The sequence below is a fragment of the Centrocercus urophasianus genome, unplaced genomic scaffold, assembly GCF_019232065.1.
Source record: "Centrocercus urophasianus isolate 14NV4802_14NV808 unplaced genomic scaffold, USGS_Curo_1.0 seq_9, whole genome shotgun sequence".
In the NCBI taxonomy this organism is placed as follows: domain Eukaryota; kingdom Metazoa; phylum Chordata; class Aves; order Galliformes; family Phasianidae; genus Centrocercus; species Centrocercus urophasianus.
The window spans coordinates 27,597,229-27,619,543 of NW_024885532.1; the positions used below are offsets into that span (position 1 = coordinate 27,597,229).

Here is a 22,315-nt window from a genome sequence, read left to right on the forward strand (position 1 = left end):
AAGACTTTGACAAACATAAACATATTATGAAGGATTAAAGAGTCAGAAACTTTACCTGCTATAGTGTTGAGGAACATCAGGTATTCAAAATTAGATATCTCTCGTCTTTGCCAGCGCTGAGTCATGTTGGAGGATTTATAAAGCTGTCGGGGAGTGGCCAGAGAGATTCTCCTACAAAATACATTTAATGAATGATTATTTTAAGAGCCCCATTAAATGCTAAGACATAGAACAGCATTATTAGTGTGATTAATTTCAGATTCTCTCAGATGTTTTTTGACTCCATTTAATGAAGTCAAGAAGACACTATATCCCTTATTTAAGAAATTACTAAAATTAATATCTCTATTTTATTTTACCAGAACTACAACACAATAATAATTCAGAAGAGTGCATTTTGTGGTTTATTTTGTTCTGAATCTGGTTAAAAATACTGGAAGCAAAAGGAACTGTAGACCTCCCGGTGCCTGTGTTGTCCAGCAGGAATAAAAGAAGCATGCCATTTCCCTATTTCAAAAGGACATGTTGAGATAAGTTCATTAAGGTGAGTGATAGATATTAAAGCACCATATATTTCCAGCACATGGGTTAAAGATATTTACTCCACGATTTGTGTGCCTCCTCTGTAGTCAGTTACCCACGATCTACTCCTATATTCCAGTAACCTCTAAGATTTCTACTTCTAGCCTGGTTTCTGAAAAAATCCAGGTTTATTCAGTTATCTGCTCATGTGTCCACCTGCCCACCTCTCCATGATAACTCCTGAATTGCACTGAAATTGGGAAAAGAAATTGAAGTTTCTAAGATAATTAATTTCCACACATTGTCTATAAATTAGATGAGTGCATAAAGGAGAAAGAACCAAAGTTCTGTGCCAAAAAAATCTCTAACAAGCAGGGATAGTGTCATTGATCACAATTCATTTCCAAAGAAAACAGTCTTTGCTGAGAAGAAACAAGGAAAATATTTGAATGGAGGAAAAAATCATCTCCTCAAATACTTTTTTTTACAGAAACATACATTTTTTAAATTGATCAAAATAGAGAAAATGTTTGTACATTGGTGTTTTTTTTTCCTAAAAGTATCCTCAAAGTTTATCCTATTCATAAATTTAATACACTATATATATAGCTTGCCAAGAGCAACTAGAAACACCTGATGTTTCAGCTTTCAGATGCCCTCTAGACATATTAACTGCACTATTTCAGGGCTCTGAATGCTGAGTATTCTCTTAAAACAAAGTCATATTCAAGGTGTCAAATCAGGCAGCAATTACAAAAATGTCGAACACCTACTTATAAAGATATTTGCACATATACATATACATGCACTACACTCTGCTCCCAGTTAAAAGGATGACTATTGAAACGTGATTGGAAAGAACAGTTATCACAATTATAGGTCTTTATATGTCTAAAAGGTCAGTGCCTAGATTGTGAGTGTCTGCTACACTTAAATTCACAAATTAGGCGTACAAAAATGACATGTGAGTGCATGTTTGCTTTTCTTTTTCTTCTTCAGTTTTTATTTTAATCTCAAAACTGCACTGCATAAGGCCTTGCCAGGTAATTGTGCATACACTCCACTAGTACACAGAAGGCACTGCAAATGTTTTGTTTCTATTATGCTTCTGAACAATCTATCTTAAGAACTATCTGAATGTAATCGCACTTTATGATGTATTTCACAGAATAACAGATTTACAGTGGAGCTCTCAAAGTTTTACTGTTCCCAGTAAATTATGACTAATGCTGGACACAAATTAATAAATACAGAAATAAAAGTACTACAGAGATAATTAAATTTGCAAAACATTTCTGTCATAGAATTTCTGTTTCTCTAACAATGAAACAAAAGTATATGCATCAGTATAACTTAGTACATGCTTTTAGATTTCACCAGCAATCTATCAGTCTCACAAATCTATGAACTGTTATTGCTTCACATTTGAAAGACCGACTTAGGTGAACTCTCTACAAAATCAAATTATAGAGAAAAAGCTCCTTATTTGTTTTCTAAGTTGTTTGAAAGATTTGAAGTCATTTCAGCAGTCTGGAAAAAAATATGTGCAATAAATTGGTTCCACACCTGCTTGTTTCATTTAACACAGAAAGACCCACTGTTTTGTGTCTTGCTGAATTATTCCACCTTTGATCAAACAATTTCTCTGTTTCTGTATGCCATCAGAAATGAGTAGATGCAACAACAAATGTACTTCCTTTGCTTCTGGAGAACTATGACATACCTCCTCAAAATGGAAGCTGCAGAAGACCCTCTGATGGGAGTATCCAATTTTCCAAGTTTTATTTGCTTTAGCTATGTTTACTAAATATTTTGTTCAGGGAAGGAATGTTATGTATCTCACACATGGAGCATGATCAGTTCCCCTTTCTCAATCACTTTTTAACAGCTACAATCTAACTTGATACAATCGATCCTTATGTATCTCATTAGAAGTGTAGTACCCCGCTTCTGGCAAGATACTCATCAACATTTGCTTTCAGTCAAAACTCTAAGAGTGCTTTTATGCTTTAGTGAGATCACATAATTTCCCAACTGTGTACCTTCCAAAATCCCAGTGTATACAACCAGACTTGGAAATTCATCAACAACCTACTGATGCAGAAAAAGTACCAGTGCTGAGTTCACGTTAAGCATGGTTACCATAACAGCTAAATTATATGTTTTCCTTCAGCAAGAAACATTATTGTCCCTCTATGCTCAGCTCTGGTGAGGCCACATCTTAAGTGCTGTACTTAATTTTGTGCTCCTCACTACAAGAAAGATATTGAGGCCCTGGAACATGTCCAGAGAAGGGCAGTGAAGCTGTGAGCAGTCTGGAGCACAAATGTTATGGAGAGTGGCTGAGCAAACTGGGATGGTTCTGTCTGGAGAAGAGGATGCTCAGGGGAGACCTTATTACTCTCTACAGTTGCTTGAAAGGAGGTTGTGGTGAGGTGCAGGGCCAGCCTCTTCTCCCATGTAAATAGCAATTGGACTAGAGGGAATGGCCTCAAGTTGCACCAGGTTGTTCAGGTTGGATATTAGGAAAATTTCTTATCTGAGAGTGTCGTCTGAGAGGGTGCTGGAATAGGCTGCACAGGTTGGTGGTGGAGTCAACAATCCCTGGAGGTGTTCAAGAAATGTGTCGATGTTGTACTAAGGGAAATGGTTTAGTGGGGAAATAGTGGTAGAAATTGACATAATTCATAATTTTAAGGACATTATTTCTCTGAAACTTTGAGCATAGATTGAATGCTTTGTTGAATAAAAGCATTAGACAGGCAAAGGGAAGGAATGGTAACAGAGGCAAACTGGAGATTTGCTCAGAATGGTGGTTCTCTAACAGTCTTGAGAAGCAATACCAGTTTGCCTGCTTCTATTAGTCTGTATTATTAGATCATATATATTTTTTCTTCCATCTTTATCAGTCACAGGATTTCTCCATGAAAATAGAAACACACTTAAAATACACATATTTACTTCATTAACACTCATTAACTCCTTCAGACTGTTTCCATCTTGAATTGCAATTATTTTATGTAATTAATTTTAAATCTAAAAACTATTACCAGTGAAAAAATCAAACGAAGGAATTTAAGCAAAACCACTAGAAAGTTCTGCTTTTGTTAAAATATTTTAAAGTACAGTTTAATCTGGAAAACTGGGCATAACATATGTTGATGTTTTACTCAGTGTAGCAGTTCCCTGAGTAGATGCTGTCTACTCACCATTTGTGTTTATATTTGTGATACAAATGCACATATTTTTTAAAACTCCTACTAGCATTCTGGAGCCAACATATTAATGGGAAGTGAAACTATACTGTACTATAAACAAAATATTAATACTGGCTGGGTGGATGGGGAGAGAGCAGTTGATGTAGTCCACCTTGATTTCAGCAAGGCATTTGATACTGTCTCCCACGGCATCCTTATAACAAAGCTGAGGAAGTGTGGGATAGACGAGTGGACAGTACTCATCTGGAGTACTATGTCCAGTTCTGGGCTCCCCAGTACAAAAAAGACAGGGATCTCTTGGAAAGAGTCCAACAGAAGGCCACGAAGATGGTGAAGGGCCTCGAGGATCTCTTCTATGAAGAAAGGCTGAGTGAACTGGGTCTATTCAGGCTTGGAAAAAGAAGACTGAGAGGGGACATGATCCAGATCTACAAATATCTAAGGTGTGGGGGGCAGAATGGCGAGGCCAGACTGTTTTCAGCAGTGTGTGGAGACAGGACAAGGGGAAACGGCCAGAAACTGCAGCATAGGAAGTTCTGCATAAATGCGCACAAGAACTTCTTTACGGTGAGGTGACGGAGCACTGGAACAGGCTGCCCAGGGAGGTTGTGCAGTCTCCTTCTCTGGAGATATTCAAGACCTACTTGTGCAACCTGGTGTAGGGAACCTGTTTTGGCAGGGGGGTTGGACTCAATGATCTCTGGAGATCCCTTCCAACCCCTACAATTCTGTGATTAACTGTAGTTAATACTGTTATTGAGCCAGATTTTCACTGAGTTACTTCACTGCAGTCCTACTATAGACGCAAAGAGTATGTAGACAGAAGTAAAGGAAAAGCCATTAAAGGGTCTTCTATGGTGCATAAATCATAGAGTGATTACACAAAAAGAAAAAGGAAAAACAACTACCATATGCCAGATTTATTCTGAAGGGTAACAAGCCCGTTTTTGATTCAAATTGAACTGTAATAAAAAAATATGGAAATTTTACTGCACATAATATTGAAGCAGAAACTTTTCTCAATAATTACATATCAACAAACTTTTCCAGACAATTATTCAGTGAATTATGCACAAAGGGTATGAATTTCAGAAGTAAAAAATAAGTCACTATTAGATATGGAATTCTGATTGATTCATTTGCATTTTGTTTGTTCCAGAACATGTGGTTGGTCTTGTTTTGTTGGTTTTTTTTTCAGAAAAGAATGCTATTACTTTCCATTTAGAGACTGCAATTCTTTTATTTTGAGTTTTTGGAAGAGCAATGTAAATGCTAACAAGATGCACCTTCCAAAGAGATGCCTCAATTTCCCCTTGATCTCAGTGAAAACTTGAGAAACTTGGCAGTTTGCCTAAGGATTTCAGCACGTTCAGGAGATCAAGACATAGGCACCATAAGACTCTTCAGCTTATGACGGGGAATGATGTTCAGCTGGAAAAGAAATAGTTATCCAATCTCATAAATGCTCTGACATTACAGAGTATTTCCACATTCTGCACTGGGATAAAACAAGGAAAATGTGGATTTTTAATCCGTAAAAGTGACTTAAAGAATGAGAAAGACACATCCCAGATTGCACACTGATGATTAAGCCATTGGCTTTTGGCCAAACCAAGACAAACTGAGATCTGAACCCAAGGCGCCATATTTTTTGAATTTCCTGCTGTCTATTCTCTCTGTTATTTTTATTTTATTTTGAACAGAAATTCATTCTGAATCTAAAAAGCATTCACAGACTTCTGGTTATGCACTCTCAAAGATGATTTTAGGCATGAACAAACACTTAGAAACAAATTAAAAAATGGCAGCAAGATATCTAACCCCAGAACAGTGAAGTACACATAAAGACCATCTCACCCAACACTGAAATATGAACGCTTTTCTCAAATAGGATCTGACAATTAGGATTCTTATTTCCGACAATAGGTGGATGAAAAATGAAATGAAAACTGTAGCTGTCCATAGTAAGTGAAAATCTGTAAAACTGAACTTCAGTTGATATTTTTCAAAGTGTAGATCTTAAATTTTGGAAAAATTTAGTCATTAAACTCAGGAATAGAAGGAATTTATAAAATTCAAAATAGGCACTATACTGAATAAAGAAGAAAAATGCACATACATTCACATAAACTGCCAGTGAGAAGGTGTATAAAAAAAATAATTTTTATTCAGTAAACAAGTCAAGTTTACTTCAATATTATTAATTAAAGACACAATAAGGATGATCATTTGTGCATATACTTATAAAATCTTACTGAAAACTAGACTTTGAAGAGATAAGATACAAGCTTTATTTTGATCCTTCACTAGGAGGTGTGTATTTCCTTTAAAGAATGCAAAATCCAAGTTAGAATACTTTCATTTCCATTCTGCAATAACAGAACACATACTAAGTAAAGAGTACTGTTTCTCAAACTACCCTGGAATAATGTTTTAGTATTCATAAGTATAAAGATATCATGTGTTTTTAATGAACACAGAACGTTCCAACTATTTTAATCAAATTACCTGGCTTGTGGCAATCCATAGCTGGTTCCTACTCCAACACGTGGTAAGCTGTATACAACTTTTTTCACCGTTGCTTGGTCAGGAAAATTAAACATAACAGAAGCTAAAAGGAGAAAATAAGGACTAGTAAACCATTTAGCAAAATCTTTATCTCCACCAGCATATATTAAAATAATTTTGGATTTTATTTGCAAAGAGAAATTAGTTAAACATTTTCACTCCCAGAGTTATTTTTGGGATTTTTTTTCTTTTTCTCATAGACATTTCATTACAACACTTCCAATTTAAAAAAAAAAAAAAAAGAAAGAGGAAAGAGGTGAAACAGGAAAAGAGAATCTCCTATCAAACATTTGTAGAATTTACAAATTCTAATGATCTGCCTTTCTGTGAAGCAGTGAGATTGATTTACAGGATTGATTTTGATTTGACAGGACAAGGAGAAATGGTTCTGAACTAAATTAGGGGAGATTTAGATTGGATGTAAGAATTTTTTTTTTTTTTACAATAAAGATAGTGAAGTACTGGCACAGGTTGTTGAGAGATGTGGTGGATGCCCCATCTCTGGAGACACTCAAGGTCAGGCTGGACAGGGCTCTGAGCAGCTAATGGAGCTGTAGGTATCCCTGCTCATTGCAGGAGAGTTAGACTAGATGACCTTTAATAGTTCCTTCTATCTCAAATGATTCTATGATTTCAAAATGCCATATATCATTAAAGAGAAACATAAGCACTTTACCAAAGGAAGCACAAATTCTAAGATTAATCAATACCATACAAAATATTTACTGGAACATTTTTTTGCAACACAATAAACAAAGACATACTTCTGTTTGCCATAAACACTTCCAAAGCTGTGTTCTGGAGAAGATAACGCCTTGAAAAAACAGCCCGAATCTCGCTGAACATCCATTTTCCATGAAGACCTTCTGTATAGGCAAGGACCTTTAAAGTAAGAGACAGTGATCATTATTGGTAGAATACTGTCATCACAACATTCACAAAAACACAGTTACGTTTTAACCATCTGGGTAGTACAGATAACTGTACTTCTTTAATATTTAAAACCATTAGTTAAAATAGGACCTTAAAAGGCCTTAAAATGCAATAAGGTATAGCTGTTAGAGTATTGATAAGAACAGTAACCTGGTACTCCTAAGGTATATTCTTCATGAGTCACGTCAACTTATTTTCTTCAAAACACAAAACTCTACAACCAAGCAGCAATAATGGAAACAGTTGCAATTACGCCTCATTATTTTCTTATGTGCTGAGTAGCAGACTTATTTCTGAGGCTGTGCAAAGAACAACCAAAATAGTCTGCTACTGACATCCATTTCAGACTTATAAATTAGAGCTCTCTAAATTCCATTAATAAGTGCAGAAAATAGCTAGAACAATACCTTGACACAGAAACTTTTCTAAATTAGGTGTATTTAATATATGAAACTGAAGAAAATGTGTTGTTTTTTGTGATGTGATTTTTTTTTTTTTTCATTTTTAACAAAGTGCAAAAATATTTTAAAATAAAATAGCTAAAAGTTAGCATTGCTTTTTCAGTTTGTCAGTTTTTCAACTGAAGGTACTGGTCTAGAATTAGATATTAACACATAAGAAATCTCTTTCACTCCTTCACTCTTCTGGAAAACAGACACAAATTACACAATTTAATTAGGTATGAGCTTTATTAACTAATCTCATCTGGGAATCACCTTTCAAACAGTATCACTTGGTGCAAACATTTTCCCAATCCTTCTCATCATCTGGAAAGCTCCCTTTGGCCCTTCACTCCTGCTCAGGAGGGCTCTGCCCATAGCTGATCCTCTGACAGCCTTCACTTTTATCACTTTGGGAGGAGGACAATCCCCTCACTGCATCCCGTTGCATTTACCGAGTCCTGCAGATTGTGCTTTCCTCTAAGCTGCAGCTAAGAGCATCACAGGTAAGAGAGTTCATGGTAAAATTCTGTGAACATCTTCACTAAACAGAAAGGCAACAGAAACTTTTAACTGGATTTTATTCCTGCTCTCCATTAGGTGTATAGACACTGTTGCTGCACCAGCTTGCAGTGCTTCTACACCAGCTGAAGCCTTGCTCTCGGTAGCCATGACCTCCCCCACCTTCTGAACAGGGAAATCCCAGGGAGCCCATGTCTTGCTGCTGTCAATGATCTTTCTTGCTTGACGAAATAAATTACTGGAAATTGGATTCTCCAGCTTTTCACAGATGCAGACACAAGATATTAACATTTCCATAAGTAAAAAAGCTAGTTTTATACACATCGTGTTAAAAATCTCCATGGATATCTGTTCAAACTTTGTCCTTCTAATCTTTTTCTCATAACCACAATGAAACCATTTCAGAGACGATGTTAACAATGGTAACAAAACAAATGGGTTCAAATGTTAGTTCTGCCTTTGTTGGAAACTAGAGAGAAGAGATCCATACCATCTATATAGAAAGACGACACAGGTAAAGTTTGGAGCAACGGTTTCATTCACCTCAGCTCTCCAGACACAGCCTTGAAGGGAAGGAGCGTGATTTGTTTGGTGATCCTGAGCTATGCTCAAGAGGCTACATGCTCCCTCTATGCAGTTATGAGACATTGTACACTAAATTCTTATTGTGTTAAATTAACCTTCATGTTTAAACCCGGTACTTCATTTTCACTTTGAACTCTGTTGGCTTCAGCTTCTACCACTGGATCTTACCATACATTGTCTATGAGACTGAAGTGTCCTCTGATATCAGGTATCTTTTCCTTGTGCTGTGATCCAGTTACTACTTAGCTTTCTCTTGGAAATAAACCAACAGTCTCTAGCTAAGATCAGATGTAGAACACTGTTGGTATAATTTATATGAAATTCGATTGAGTATAAAGTTGCTAGAATAATCCTTCTTCAGATGTCTTCTAATATACATCTTTTGTCATTACACTTTCTTAAGGTACTGAGAGGAAAACAAGTTTAAAAAACACTGAAAGAAGAGAACAGTCTTAGGGAGGAGTTTGAAATGTACATAACTGTAACCAGACCTACAGCAGCCAGAGGATTTGCCAGAGAATTAGTTCCTTGACAGGTCATCATGCTTCAGGAATTCATTTCTTGTTTCAAAAATGTTTCTAGTTGTCATACTTTTTTTCTAAGGAAAAACATCTAATACTGACTGTGTGCTGTATATTTACATTTTACACCATTCACAGGAATACATTTACAATCTCTATATGAAGCAGAGCTTAGTTATTACAAATCAACACTATCAGCACATTATATGCCAACCGCACAGTGTCTTTTGCTTCCTCCTTTTCTACTCATGTGTAAAGCAATCACAGACGTACATTCACCAGCTGCCATGAAATGAATGGCTTAAGATAGCACTCCAGATGAGCTTAAAGCAGTAAAAACCATAGGAAATCAGAGGAAGGGAAGGAGGCTATAATTCAGTTACTGTTCTCAATTACACTCTTCTTAACTGTCTATTAGTCCGAGAGATATCAGATTATCATGCTAATATCAAATCATCTCAATTATTTCAGTATTTCTGGTGTATTGTTTTCCTGTCCAACATATACTACCTATTTTGTCAGCTCCCATAACATTCATATGATGCTGTATTCACAAGATGCATTAAATCTTCCATTATTAGATACCTACACCTGACAGTCAAAACCATTGACACTGTCTGCAAGATTCTTTCTTCTTACTATAAGAACAAAGACGATTTCTCTCTTCTGAATTCAAATTTTTTAAATGGAATTGTATTTTTTATTTTCATTATTATTTAGAACATATTTTTATCATTTTGCTTTTCCTTATCATACAAATAAGAATCTGGCTTACATTTATTACAAACAGCATATGCTATATATTTCATTATTGAGAAAGACATGGAAATATCCACTTGGTTCATCAAAAAGTACTGACATTATGTTACCTATTGCTCTGAAGCCAAAATTACCATGTGCTCCATCCTGTATTTTGATGTTTACATTTGAAGTCAGTGCTCTTTATTTTGATAGTTTTATGAGTTTGTCTCCTAAACAGCTACAGACTTCTTTCTCCTAGCATGTATTAATGCCTGAAACACTGTGATTAAGCACAGAATTCTTAATAAAATTAAAAAATAACCAGTCACATCTACATTGGAATTAAGTACTCTTTTCATTTCTAATATAAGAAGTAATTATTCAGTTTAAAACTTTTTTCCCCTATTAAAAGCATTTATACAGAAATATGAGTGTATTTTAAAGACAGCAATAAGTTAGATAACAGACTGAGAATAAACATTTGCTATAAAGTATTGCAGTAAGATGAAGCTGTGACCCTAATAATAGAATGAAAAATCTCAGGGTTATATAATGAGAAATCTACTAGTGACACCTAATTAGTTTAGATTAGTAAAGAAGCTTGAGATGTGCAGATGGAAAACTATTGAAGAGAAACAGAACTACTAGGAATTTGATGATCCTTGAGGTTCCTTTCAACCCAAGCCATTCTATGATTCTGTGATTCTGTTACTGAAGTGTTTTCCTACTTATCCCAAATATAAAGGCTCCATTATTTTAATTTTATTTCTGATGTAATAAAGATCTTTTCTTTTTTCAAGTATGAGTCAGTTCATTTTGGATCATAAAGTCTACTTCATCTATCGTTCAATTTCTGATAACAAATTAATTGTTAACTAACAGTTGGAATTTTGAAGTAGTACATTAACCAAAACATGATAAATTCTAGTTTCCATTCTGCTAGCATCCCACAGGAAAACACTTTCATATTATGACTTATTTTTACAACTTCATGCCACTTTTGGCATCTCATTGCACCAATCATAGCACTACAGTTCTGACCCCTTTCTTCTGATTACTGTCTTTGCAATTGAAATAATCACCTAATCAAGCATTATTAAGAAATCAAGGAAAGCAACTTGTACAAGTTCCGTGTATTCCGAGTTGCTATCTTTATAGCAAGAATGGTCTCTTTCCAAGATTTCCAATTCTTTCTTAAAGAATTGCTGTTTATTGCTCGGTGTTTCCTTTATAAAAATAACCCTATTGGATGATTCATTCATGCTTCTGTATTTGAATTTAGTCTACTCTATTCAGTGGGAATTGATCATTTATCATTTGGAAGCAGATCTCTTGTTCAGGATGTTCTAATTATAATCCAATTCCTCAATGAAAGTGGCAATTAATGCTTCTAATATTTGCCAACCTTTGTTTACATTTAGTGCAAAATGCCTATACTCAAAAACATATATATTTATTTTAAATTTTATTTTATTTTATTTTATCTTGACATTCTGTACTAATAATATCATATAACAAAAGCAGAAATGTCTTGAAATTATGTATAGTAGGACTGGTTAATTTTTTTTGCAGCATTTCCACAGAAAAATTCTGGAGTTCTTCTGGATTATTTTCTTCAAGGTCTGAGAAAGATCTTCAGAGTCATTCTTCATAATTTATGATATAATTTATTCAGTACTATTTTCCAGTATTTAAGATGTTTTAAGTTATGTGTCCAGGGCTGCATTTTTCAACAAACTCAGCATATCTTTCTCAACACTGGCAATTACAACTACAACTTATTCATTTATGTACTGACTACATGCTGTACCTTGTTTGTTTATTTCTCAGTGAAGCTTGAAAGGTTGAGTTTCTTCAATATAAAATACGTTTGACATATATAGTGGATTTATAATTTGAATAGCATTTCATTCTTCATTCGTCTTCTACAAGTTTTGGAAGAGAGACTATCTGCAAAAGCCCACTATGATTCTATTTTATGTGTCCCAATCTTTCACAAAATACAAGATGAAGAAATCTCCATTCATTTCAATTACACAGCATTATCCACACCTATGTTATCAAAAAGAACAAAAGCAAAGCATGTTGTTTTTCCCATGAAAAACGGACTGAGGGAAAGGAAATGGGGATGAAGAATGAGAGACAATTTGGTGAGACTGTTTTGAAGAAGGAAGAAAGGAATATGCCTAATTTCTCTGCATTGGTTTTCCAGGATGAAAGGAAAGGAAATTAATGGAAAAAGTTCAGAGAAAAATGAAAAAAGGGGACGTGATGAACTTTCATAGCCTTCCTATCCTTGCAATTCCATACAAAAGTGTAGGAGCAATCACATTTTTACTTTCTTTTGATTTCTGGAAAGATAAAAATTTGTTTCTTATACCACCAACACTGAACAGGAAGTTGTACAGAGTCCACTCACATGCAGAGCCATCAATCTCCACATTTAATACAGACCAGGCTGCCCAGGGCCCCATCCAACCTGGCCTTGAATACCTCCAGGGACGGGGCATCCACAACCTCTCTGGGCAGCCTGTTCCAGCACCTCACCACTCTCTCTGTAAAGAACTTCTCCATGACATCCAACCTAAATCTTCCCTCCCTCAACTTAAAACCATTTCCCCTTGTCCTGCTGTTATCTGCCCTTTCAAAGAGTTGAAAAAATACGCTTTATGCCAATTCTTCAGGCATAAAGCAGTAGTTAATTGTGCATTACCCATTTCATAGCTTGATAATCACATACTTAATGGAATTTACCTGGCACATTGTTTAGATCTGTGTTTCACATAAGCAAATATGTGCCAATAAAACACGGAAAAGTTCACAAACACAAATCACACTGAATAGATATTTCATCAGAAAGCTATCTAAAGCCTCCTACAAAAAAGTGCTCATGCATATGACTTGGTTACATGTGAGGCATTTATAAATCATTTTGGCATCGATGTATGCTTTTGGAAGTTACAAACAAAAGAATACAATTACTTAAAATCATTCTCTTCTCTACTGTTAGAGATTTGGATTTCCCTCTTTGAAATGCTTGCTAACATCATCATTTCCTTCAAGGAAAATATGAAATTCTGAATTTAGATCTTCATGGGTTTAAAAAACAATGGCTCTTGTGCCCATATTGCAAATCTTTTCCTGAACTATGGAACATGGAGCTTGCTACAAATTCATGGCAGACTGCATGATTGCTTATTGTATTCTAAACACAGATTGAAATGAGAGACATTGATGGCATGGAATCAGGTTAATAGAGCTTACCAAATATCATATTGAGTAAGTACTATAAAATTCCAAAATGTTTGAGAAATAAACTTTTTAGTCATTGTAAGATCATCTTCTCTACTTCAATTTTCATAGTCACACTTCTAAAACCTCAGCAATGTGCCGCACTTTCATTTTTACTTTGCATACTTCACTCTAGTAATATTTTCTCCATTTCTCTTTATATCAAGCTCTCAACTCACTACTTACAGTATATTTTTATGGAAAATGCATCTTTACTTGGAAGCCTTAAGAGCTTTCCTCCAAATAGTTCCTGTGATACTATGCTCTGCAGGATGAGCTGAGTACTGTGTGCCATTATAATTTCTCAGTCCACATCAGTTTTAAAATCTTTTTCAGACTTTTTTTTTTTTAAATAAATATTGGCAATGCTTCTTCATTTTTCTCCTCCTCTTCAGGGATCTAAAAAATGTAGATATTATTTTTGTGGTTTTGGGCTTTACTTCCTTGCCAAATTTTCTCAGATTATACTTCTACTTCCAATGTTTTTTTAAGCATTCAAGAGGCCCCTTTTCTTGAAACATGAGGTTCTGCTCACCCCAACCTTTTATAAATTTAATTTCTATGGTCAGCATACTGCTTTAGTACCCATCAAAACTCAGCTGACAGTAACTGATGTTCTTATTCCCACATCCATTTTCAATCATCTGAAAAATTATTTCAAGTTGGCCCATTTTCAGGCCATTTTTCTCTTTTCACTGGTAAGATTATTTTGCATGTTATTATTTTGTTTTCTAGGAAAGCATTGGAAAAGTTTTCTTGAGAACCAGTGGCAGAAAAGGTTAGTGGCATTAAAAAAAAAACCCACCCTACTCCTAGGTAGGGAAAGGCTGTTTTAAAATGTTAACATTCTGGTCAAAATAATGCAAAGAACATGTCTTGAGTATTCCAAATGCATTATTTCTAACTGCTCTGCTTCTGTGAAAAACAAATGCATGGTTCTAAATATAAGGATAATGGCTACTAACACGAGAAGATGTTATCTCTATGAACACAGCATTCTGAAATAAAAATTTTTGTCGTTCACTCTACAGACATTACACGTCTGTGTGCTTTTTCATGCTTTCCTTCCTTTATTACATGCAGACTATCAATGGAGGCAAATCCGGGAATGCTGGCTAAAGACTGAAATTTTTTTGAAGAATACCATTAGAAAGATACAGCAGATTTAGACATTACCACCTTCTTCAAAAAAAGCCCCTGTAGGCTATATTTTCAAACTAAATTCCAACAATTACTGTTTTCCTGTTTTAAGTAGAAGTTTCAGTGGATCAGAGAATTCTTAAAGCAGAAATAAAGCTGATTGTGCTGGCTGGGCCAACAGTGTGTGTGGAGAAGCAGAAGACAAGTATTCTCATGGCACAGAAAGACCTACTGAAGTACAGGCCAAGTCGAAAGACCAAGCTTGCTGAAAAAATCTATAGGAAGAAAATATAAAGTAGAGAAGAACAATTAGTTCTCATTAGTAGTTGGATTGAAGCAGATTGCGCCTGTCACCTCAAAAGGTTTAAGATGACACTGTGCTGACTTTGGCAACAAAGGAAAATTAGACACAACTCTAGTGAGAAATCTTAACAGAACTGCTGCTTCCATTCTGAGTCTATATAAAGTATTTTCAGATTAATCCAAGCAGGCTGGTGGTGATCACAGTATGTACACTCAAATTGCTCTGAGCAGCTCTGCTTCAGCATAATATACAGTGAAAGGCAGTCTTTTCAATGTTTTGGTTTTTTTTTTTTTCAAGACTGCAAAAAAGTTGAGTGGACAAGCCAAAAAATTAAGATATAAAGTTGATATTATCTGAACAAAACACAGAACTTTTTTCTCAAAATTATAAATGGAGTTTGTTTTTCTGTCAAGTGGTCCACTTTGGACCTCCTTAGCAAACGCAAAAGAAGAGAAAAAGCTCTTGTGCTGTTTATGGATCCAGGGAGAAGGCTGTGTTAATAAAACATTTGTAACTTGTAATTGGAGTTGGACACGTATCCACTGAATACTCACTTGACAGATAAATGAAATATCAGTAGATTTGACAGAATTTGTCAGTTTCAGCAGAAGCTGAACAACTACATTCAAACACCAGTGTGAAAACAATCTCTATGTTGCTTAAAGTGAGATGGGTACTCAGATACAGTTCCTTTCCACTTTAAAGGTATCTGAATCCAAATCTCATCCTTCCCAATGTGTTGCCTGCTCACTGCTGGGCTGGAAATGAGCACCTCACAGTTGGTCCAGGCCAAGCTTCGTACAGGTGGGAGGGGAGGGCATAAGCTACCCAAGTTGCTTCTGCTCCAAAGAAAAGCAATGGCTCCCACCATGATCCTGCACACATATGCATCAAGCAATAGAGAAAGAAGCTCCCTGATTCCTGCAACATTCCTGCAGGGATTGTCCCGTTAGCACAGTATGTCTCACACCAAAAATCAACTAGCAGATGCTAATTTACTATGCATTATCCAAGTCCTACTGTTGTAGGACTCATCAAAAGGAAAAACAAAACAAAACAAAACAAAACACAAGAACAGTTTGAGGAATAAAAATGATGAGGTATCAAAAAATATGTATTTTTTATTTTGTTCTTTCTCTAGAATAAAGACATCATAAAATCTTCACAGGTCCTTTTTGCAGAACTAGCACACTGATGTATTTATTCCAAAGTCCAGGCGCAAAGGTCTAAAGACTACAGTGTTTCGTGACGTAAATCCTTACCTGAAGGCACTATAATTGGCATAAGGAAAAGTGTAAAAAATGAGTTTTGTAAAACATTACCCATTTATTACCAAATGACAGAAAGTAATTTTACGTCCTTTCTATAGATACGATCTGTACGTCATGCAGAAGATACAAGCATCTTGGACTGTAACAATTTTAGCTTTGCTTGATTCATTGATAATTAGTAGGCCAAATTTTTTTCTACTATGGAGCTTTTTAAAGTTTTCTTTCCTAATGTATCTCCATATATGATTGATCAAAATCCAATAATGCGCTTTTGTTAACTTCATATAAAATTTGTTTCATTAATCCCAAAATTTGGGAATATAACTGGATTAATTTCTACTTCTAAAATGTTAGCTATCTTTAAAATTTATTTTTATAAGCAAAAAGAAGTATATGGATTCATAAAATTATAAATAAACATCTGTAACAGCCTCACTGTTCCCCAATGTTTGCAATTACATTTTGTAGCATAACCCTCAAGAAATAAAAATTCAACAGCAGCCACATGCTCAACTGAGACCTGGACTCCAAATCCAACATGGCCTCTTCCTGTCAGCTACCAGATTACTGGAAGTCAGTTTGCTGCGTGTCTACAGGGCTGCTCTACATTGTGCCAATTTCTAATAGCCCTAAGAACAATATGCTGTCTATGAATTACATTGAATATATACCAAAGAATCTTCATCTTACTAATATATTGCCATTCCAACTGATTCTTTATTTAAACATTCAAGATGGACTTGAGATGAGTTTCTTTTGCACTGCTGGAAAAAGTAGGGAGAAGGCTCTGGAAAGAAACCTGACCCACAGATCCTATAGCAACCAAAATTCTAATGTATCTTTTCTTATTATATATGGAATGTTATCTCAGACATGTACTAAATCTGTGCAAAGACAGCATAGAAATGATTCTTCCAAGTATTTTGAATTGAAGTGCTTGTAAACTGCTTGCTATATCTAAAATACTGTTTAATTAGCTTGCATTCCATTACACATATTTTGCTTTAATATTAAAGAAAAAGTACAGAGGCAGTCTATACTTGCTTAATAGAGTAATCACTCTACCAAATACAGTAATTAAACACTGAAAAATAAACTAGCACAAAGAATACGAACTTCAGCAACTAACATGTATCATATGTAACATGTATCATACAGAAACTTTGTAAATGATATTTTTCAGTAGACAGCAATGTATACAGTGTTTTCTATATGTACATTGCGTATAGTCTGTTGTACTTTCATATACCTAGCAATCAGCTTGTATACTTTGAGCAATGTAGAAGTTAAATTGGTAGATAACTACATCTCTTTGAAGGTATCTAATCCTGTACAACAAAAAAAGAAAAAATTCTCATGAAAACCAGGAGGAATATTAAGAGTCTATTTTGCTATCTACAGAAGAAAGATTTTGGGCACATGCATAGTCATTTGATGTTTCTAATTGCAAGGGGAAGAAGTTCTACGCAGATTTAATATATAGTTCTCTCCTCTTTGGATTTCTAGACAACTGGAATGCAAACCTGCATGTCATAAATTTGGGCATATTCAGAGGCTTTCCTGTGGTGAACTCCAGGTTCCCAGCATGAAATTACTGAAACACTAGTCAGCTTGTACAGATACTTTGTGTGAATGCTCCTATGGTTTTATCCACTATAAGCTGCTCCACAGCAGACATTTGGTTTTTATGGACCTAGTGTGTTAATAAGAAAAAGTGTGCCAATCTCAGTGTAGGCGACTTCCCTCATGTAGCCTCAGTAAATTTATTCTTCTCAATTGCTTAGTTAAGAAAGTTATTAATAACAGGGATTTTACCTCAAGCTTTATGAAGAGATTTTATATTTCTACATTTTTCAACAGATTACAAGAGCTCACTATTCAAATTTTTCTACTAATCTAAATTCTTTTTTTTTTTTTTTTTTTTTTTTCAGTGTGGGTAAGAGGCTAATTGCTTTAGTAGACAATAAACCCTATTAACTTGTATAGACAGATTACTTCCTGTACTGTGATTGGTTCTATTTCTACTACCCTTAAGTCCAGATTTGATGCATATCACATTTGTTCTAAAGAATACAAGCATCCTGTGTAATAGCCTGATAGACTCAGTTTTACAAGATGCATCTTTTCTTTGCAGCTGAGAATCCCAATTCATCTCGTTTCCAGTAGAAGGTGAGCATCCAGAAAAAGAATTCAGCAGCTTGCAGATTTGCAAGCTTTTCACTGAAAACCATGAAAGTCAGACCAAAAGGGAAAAAAAAAAAGAGTAAATTAAAACAAGAAAAATTAATCATGTTAAAATGTGTCCTAGCTTTCTAACATATAATGTTGTCCTATGTATGTTAAAGTACTCACAAATATACAATGATCCTCAGTTTTGCATTATTATTATTGTTCTTTCATTTTAGAAGTTTATTCTATAATATATATGCGTGTATAAACACATATTTGTGAGAACAAAAGAAAATGTTACAAAAGAATAATAATATAGTTTAATTAACTGAAGCAATCATTAGAGATCTGAACTTTAGAGTTCAAAAGTTTACAGTGACCTTCTAATCTCACCATAGTGCAAAAGAAATGAGACTGATAATTATTACTGTAATTGTAATATGACTGTTTTTGGTTCTGTTGCTCAAAAGCAACAACTGAAAATGCCACTGGGCACAAACTATATTATCATTTTGTTAGTGAAAGAGTTTAACGTGAAATATATGCTTTTCTTTATTTAATTAAAAGAAATTTGTGATGAAAGAAAGATGAGTCCCCACCCAAATTTTAGCGGAAGGATGGGTTACTCTTGGAGAAGTTTTTGAGAGAAAATCCAGCGTATACTATGTGACTGTTTCAAACTAATCCTCACTCTGCTTCTATTTCTTTCCATGAACTGCAATGCAAGGTCCAATAGGCAGCCGCAGATGCATCTCAGGTCCAGTACATGCTTTTCAAACTTAATCAAGGGAATATAGAGATGTATATAAAAAGATGAAAGTGACTTTGCTTTATACGTATTGCAAAAGGAAAAAAAAAAAAGCAAAAAGCTGAAAAAAAAAAAAAAGTGAGATGTTTCATAGGGGAAGGTTAAGTCTGATGCTAATGCTTATTTAAAATGGTGACAGTCTGGAGTAGTGAAGCCTTGCTGGGCTGCTTTAATTTCTCCCTGGAATAGCTCTCTCCCAACCTTCGGCAGCACATCAAAGTCTCTGGAGCTCAATTAAAATTGGATTATATTGAAATGCTCTATCTATGAAACTGTGTGCTCACTAACACTTTTCTCTCAGTAATACTCCAGATGACAGTTGCCCATCCCAATTTAAACAGTTGTCATAGAGACCATGAACTAAAGCAGCAGTAACTAACAATACAAAGGAAAGGTAAGTGGTAGGATTTCCGTGAATGAAGGGTTTGGTTTTCAGCTGCAGTGCTCACCCTGCAAGCAGCTAAATGAAGACAACATAAAAGGCCAGTGCTCTCTGCAGTTCTAAGCAGAGGGGCAAAGTAAACAAAATAGTATTTTTGAAAGTATATTCATATTTTCTTTTTTTTTTTTTTTCCCAATAACTGAAGAGATGCTTGACACACCGATGTGTTTTGGCCACCTAAAATATGTGGAGTCAAGTGACAGCCCTATGGAAAACAGCAGGCATACCCATGGAGTCACAAGGCAGTCACCAGCCTGAAAACTAATTGGAAAAGAAAAAATAATGTACTAAGCATTATTTTTCCTTTCAAAGTGTTTTATAAGAGGTTCATTAACCACAGATGATGTGAAAAGCTTTTGTCTTTATGTTTAAAATCTAATGCGTAAGTATTGTAAGAAATCCAGTTTCAGTCCATTTAGTACATATCATACCACTCAATATGCCTAATGCTTTCCAATCATTTTATTTCTAGTTTTAAGTGTTTTACAATCTATAATCAAATATATTTTTGATACGCTGCAATTAAAGCCTTACAACACCACCACTGGCAGCTTCCAAAAATCCCAACTGATACAAACAGCTTATAATTCTGGCACCACCAGGCAGCAATGTATTTAACAACGTAGATTGCCGGTAACGATACTATTTTCTCATGTAGATGGCATGTTTCTGGCACCATAAAACTCTTAACCTTTCTTGTAATTGGCTTACGGAGAGTCCCAAGGTTATTTTTTTGCCATTGGGCTGATCACCATGGAAATGAACACTCATTGCTGCTTCGCCGTGGCGGCTCTCCTTCTCCAGCAGGCCCTCAGCAAGCACGCTGCTGGCCCTCAGGGGAAGCCAGCGTGAGGATTTTGAAGCAGCAACAAGGCAGAGTGCAAGGAGCGCGGGCCAAAGGGGAGGGAAACAAAAACGTGTCAGAAAATCAAAAATCCGCACAGATCAGAATTTGTCAAAACAAGGCTTTGCTTTAAACCAACAAGCAGGGCCCCCACAGCTTGGGCCTTGGCAAAGCGTGGCCTCCCTTACTTTATTATTTTTTTTTTTATTATTATTTTTAGCCCAGCTGTAGAAAACACCATCTAATGAACCTGTCTGGGGCTGCTGTCCCCATCCTGTCAGGCACGTCAGGAAATGACAAGCACTGGGGACAGGCCGCCGCCAGCCGCAGACAGGCCTGCCAGCTGGAGAGTTCAGCCCCAATCTAATCACACCACCAGAAAATAACTTGCACGCTTTCAGCCTGACAGGATGGGCTCAAGGAAAAAATAAATAAATAAAATAAAATAAATATATATATATATGTGTGTGTACACACGCATACATGTAACAGTGCCTTTTGTTTCAACTACATGCTTTTTTGGGAAAAAAAAAAAAAAAAGAGCAAAAAAAAGAAAAAGGGAAATAATTTTTAAAAGCAAATACTACTTCATTCTGGTTTCCATTAATGTCCAGTCTTCCCTTTCACAAAAAGGAGCACCAATAAAACCATTAATGCCAGCAATTTCACCAAAAAAAGCCATTACTTGCAGTAATTGATACATTCTTGCTGAGTTTTCTTTTATACAAGAGTATACATACTCTTTTCCTATATACACGTAGGTATAAAAATATTTGCACCTATTAGCAGAGCTAAACTTACAGAAATGTATGACTCATGCTATCTGTTTTTCATCATTTCAAAGAAGATGGATTCACTGGGTATTGTATTAAGTCCCCTCATACCCATCACTCTTGGGCTTATATTATCATTTGGCCAAAGGCACACTGGAACGGTTTTTCATGCTGCTTAAATGGAAACAAATACTCACATCTAAGAATTGCAGGGTTTTTTTTGTTACTATTTGTTACTATTTGCTTGTTTTTTAAGTATTAGAGCTTATATCCTCAACACAGGTTGTTCTTTCCTTTTAACATGGCCAATAAATAAACAACAATGAAAGTTTTGAGCATATACCTTCCCAGGTGTCATGCTGAATGACTGTTACCAGTAGACATCCTGCCTTCCTCATACAAAAATTGCCAATACAGATGCCCAATTCAAAAATTTAATAATCAAAAATTGCCAATGTAGATCTCTGCTCCAGAGAACACACTGGAACAGAAGCTGAAAATTACCATTTAAAAAACTAAAAGTAGTTTCCACAAAAACCATTAGAAGAATTTGTTATGTCTAGAAACAAACAAAATTATTAAAAATACATGTTCAGCTAAAAGAAAAATGTTGTGCTAACGAACTATAACCCATCTACTGCTAAAAGCAAATCAAAGTATATTTAGCAACCAGTGTGTATACCCTAATATGTACATCTTAGTAAACAATTTACATTATTTGAAAGGTAACTGCGATGGAAAATGACTGGTTCACGCAGAATTCAGACTATTATTCTAAGGAAAAATTATGAATGAGTGTAGGTCCATCTTATCTCTATAAAATAATAAAAATGAGGATTTGTTATTGCATCCTGCCATTCATCCCCTCTCTACTGACATTATAGATGTCAGGAAGTCTGTTTAAAAGCTTGCTATCTCTATTCATCTTTGTTTCTGGCATGAAATAGTGACTATAATAATCTTGTCAAGCCTACATTTAGACACTAATTCATGACCCTCTGCTGCAATTTAGAGAAAATTCATACATAACTCTTTTAAAACAAAACTATGACCCCAGACAGAAGGGTAATATCTAGATTCAACTGCCAAATATAAGCTGACTAAAGCCACAGCCACTCTGATGTTTCTGTATGATGAGATGGTCCAAACAAGTAAAATCAAATAACTTTTAAAATTCAAATACTATTTTTTTTTTTTTTTTTTTTTTCATTTTGAGTTACTGA

At 35.2% G+C, this 22,315-nt stretch overlaps 1 protein-coding gene across 2 annotated transcripts in view; it reads right to left on the reverse strand.

The window, feature by feature from the left end:
- The window catches only part of NBEA (neurobeachin), a 463,000-nt gene that overhangs the window by 96,387 nt on the left and 344,298 nt on the right, over window positions 1-22,315 (reverse strand). For both annotated transcript variants that reach the window (XM_042839098.1, XM_042839097.1), the window contains exons 42-44: window positions 7,073-7,190; window positions 6,249-6,351; window positions 56-171 (exon numbers count right to left, since the gene is read on the reverse strand). In XM_042839098.1, coding sequence (XP_042695032.1) covers window positions 56-171; window positions 6,249-6,351; window positions 7,073-7,190 — 337 coding nt within the window. The remainder of the gene's footprint in view (window positions 1-55; window positions 172-6,248; window positions 6,352-7,072; window positions 7,191-22,315) is intronic.